The sequence below is a fragment of the Cicer arietinum genome, chromosome 1 (assembly GCF_000331145.2).
Source record: "Cicer arietinum cultivar CDC Frontier isolate Library 1 chromosome 1, Cicar.CDCFrontier_v2.0, whole genome shotgun sequence".
Classification (NCBI taxonomy): Eukaryota; Viridiplantae; Streptophyta; class Magnoliopsida; order Fabales; family Fabaceae; genus Cicer; species Cicer arietinum.
In genome coordinates, this window is record NC_021160.2 from 42,385,012 (window position 1) to 42,387,933 (window position 2,922).

The following is a 2,922-nucleotide window of genomic DNA, read 5'->3' on the forward strand; positions in this document are numbered from 1 at the left end:
GCGTAATGTTGAAGGACAAATAAACTATACCATGAAGGATAGGAAGAACATTCCTTGAAGGGCATTCATCCATACTTTGAAGGACAAAGGCAATGTTGCATATGCTTCTATAAATAGAACCTGATTTTGAATTCAAACAAAAGACTCGATCACAACAACTTACAACATTCATTCAAAGTGAAAACAATCTTAAACCAGCAAGCAAAAATACTGAGTTAGAAAATTGTCAAATTTACCTAAGTGTTGAGAAAGAAAAATTTTAGAGCTTATATTACAAATACGTTCTAGTTAGAGAGAAAATTCTCAAACCCACAAACATTTTTTATTTGTAACCAAGCCTAGTAGTGGTTGATTGTGTTCCTCAATGGCTTAACGGCTCTAAGCTGAAAGTTAATAAGACTTGTTAAAACTTGTAAACTTTGTCTGGTAATGGCTGCAATTTTCTCAACAACTTGACGATACAAAGTTGGAGGTGAGAAGATTGAACACAATCATTGTGACCATCCAACTGTTCAAGTGTAAGTTCTAATCATAGTGGATTAAAGTCTTGAAAGGGAAGGATTGGGCGTAGCTATTGGGTTAGTAGCGAGCTAGGATAAAATTGTTGAGTCATTTATTTTATCATTTTTGTTTTATCACTTCAGTATTAAGTCATTCGAAATATTTACAAAAACTGTAAACACAATTTAAACTCGTCTTTTTCTTGTGTTTCTTGACCAACATTGTTGTCCATATCACATTCCTTTGCTCGTGCTTCTTCGCAATGAATAAAATTCAATCCAGCTTTTGAAGTTATAAACATCAACTTTGAATACAAAACTTTGTCTTTGTATATGTGTTCTAACACACTCAAACTCCTTCCAAACAAGGGTTGCATCTCAGTGAACTGTGATTGCATCATATTGCTTATTGTTTCCCAACCCTTCATCAAATCACCTTAACTATCCTACAATCCAATAAATACCATTTCAACATACCATGAGCATAATCAACTTTGTTTGTGATTGTGTTGCCAAAGTGCAACACATCTTTTATTCATTTTTGAGAAATTTTGGATATTTTTCACACACATTTTTGAACTTGACAACAGCACCACCATATGCAACCTCTGAAATAGATTCCACTACAATGTCCCAAACTCTCATTATCGTGTTTCATAATTTTGTCGATTTGACCTGTTTCTTATCCAACTTGCATCGAGCTCTAACATTTTTTGAAATATGATACTGACACATTAAAGTTGTAGAGGTTGGAAAAATCTTTGCAACAACATTCATCAATGCGGTATATTTGTCTGTCACAATTACCTTAGAAATCTTGTCTTCAAACTTCAATAGATATGAAATTATCCTCCTTTTTAAACCTAAGAAACAAAAACCCCACTGAATATGTCATCACTGTTGAAGTCATACCAACGATCTCAAAGAACGACATTTCATATTGACTTGTTTTATAAGTCAAGTCTATCAGCAACATAGTCAGAAAAGTGTTAAAAAAACTTGACTGATTTAGGATGAGCCAAAAAAATATCTTGAATTTCAGTTTCAGATTTATCAATCGTTCTATATATGTATACATATTTGCGATCATCCAAACATTTCAACAGATTTCACATTTCTGATCTCGGACCTCTTATAGTCTTCTTGTATCTTTGACGCGCATCATAAATTTGCTTCATTGTAGCCACAATTTCATTTCTTTTGGCTTTCAAAGTCATTAGAATATTTTGTGGTAGGACCATGTTCCTTGTCATCTCACCAAGTTCCTTATCTTCCTCATTTAAATGACCAACAACGAGATGACCTTCTAATTTTTTATCCATCTCATGATTGTGTGATCCTGGCAACACTAAGATTCCATTATTTGGTTGTCGAGAAATAATTGCACAACCTAAATAAACATTCACATTTCTTGGATCATGTATCTTCGCATTTCAACTTCTTATTGATTCCTTTATACATACTACCTCTTTTGCAACCCAAAACAAAAAAATTGTTTTCTTCTATCAAAACCATGATCAAATTTTGTAATTACAAGCAAAAATCTTGACTTAGTTGCTTGACGAAGAACCCAGACAATAAAATCATCTCGACATTTATATTTATTATCAGTAATAAAGTACATCTCAACATCAATGTCAATCACCACTTGCACTGCAATATTTGGATTCAAATTAGTACTTTCCTTCAATTTCAAGTCAGATACATGCTCATGTATTTCTTTAGCTACAAACTCAATTTTGGGTTCAGCTACGGACTCAGGTTTCAAATCATGTACCGATAAATGTTTGGATTCAGCTTCAGGCTCAACCATAGTTAACTACAAACATTTAACATAAATTAAAACTCGATTATTAACAAAACAAACAATTCTGGAATACATTAACACCTACCAGATGCGTGAATTTAAATGTGTTACGTTTTTTTTAGAAGTGTGAATCTGATAATAATAAGTTTTTAATAAAACATTGGATCCCATAATCTGGTACCACTCAGTAAAGAACTTCAAAAACTTTAACAACCAAAATGACAATAAAGAGGATTTTAGAGCTACATTACATTTGCAATGAAGAAAAATAGAATTGATGAAGTCTATGGATAGAAGAATGGGGTTTTTGAACTCCAAAAACATGAAATAGATATAAATAATTTGAGGTTGAGTGTTGAAGAATAAATGATTGGTGAAAAGAGTGACATAACTTATGTATTGGTGTCTATCGGAGGCTAGAATCTGGTAATTTAAGTTAAGGGGTAAATTAGGAAATTAGGGAACTCTGTGTAAAAGATGCCTTCATTATTTCATTTCCACCCGAAGTTAGGATAACCCAAAAAAATAAACGTGGCAGACGCTGCTGAGTTCATCTCAGACCACAAAATCACTCTCTCTCGTGTTCGAAATTATTCACTGCGGTTTCTCTCTTTC

At 32.9% G+C, this 2,922-nt stretch overlaps 1 protein-coding gene across 1 annotated transcript; it reads right to left on the reverse strand.

The window, feature by feature from the left end:
• Positions 1-1,609: 1,609 nt before the first annotated feature.
• LOC101490980 (uncharacterized) lies at positions 1,610-2,313 on the reverse strand. The gene is made up of 2 exons (XM_004488822.1): positions 2,013-2,313; positions 1,610-1,890 (listed from the first exon to the last, which is right to left on the reverse strand). Exons 1-2 carry the CDS (start codon positions 2,311-2,313, stop codon positions 1,610-1,612), a joined length of 582 nt encoding a protein of 193 aa, XP_004488879.1.
• Between the last annotated feature and the right edge of the window lie 609 nt (positions 2,314-2,922).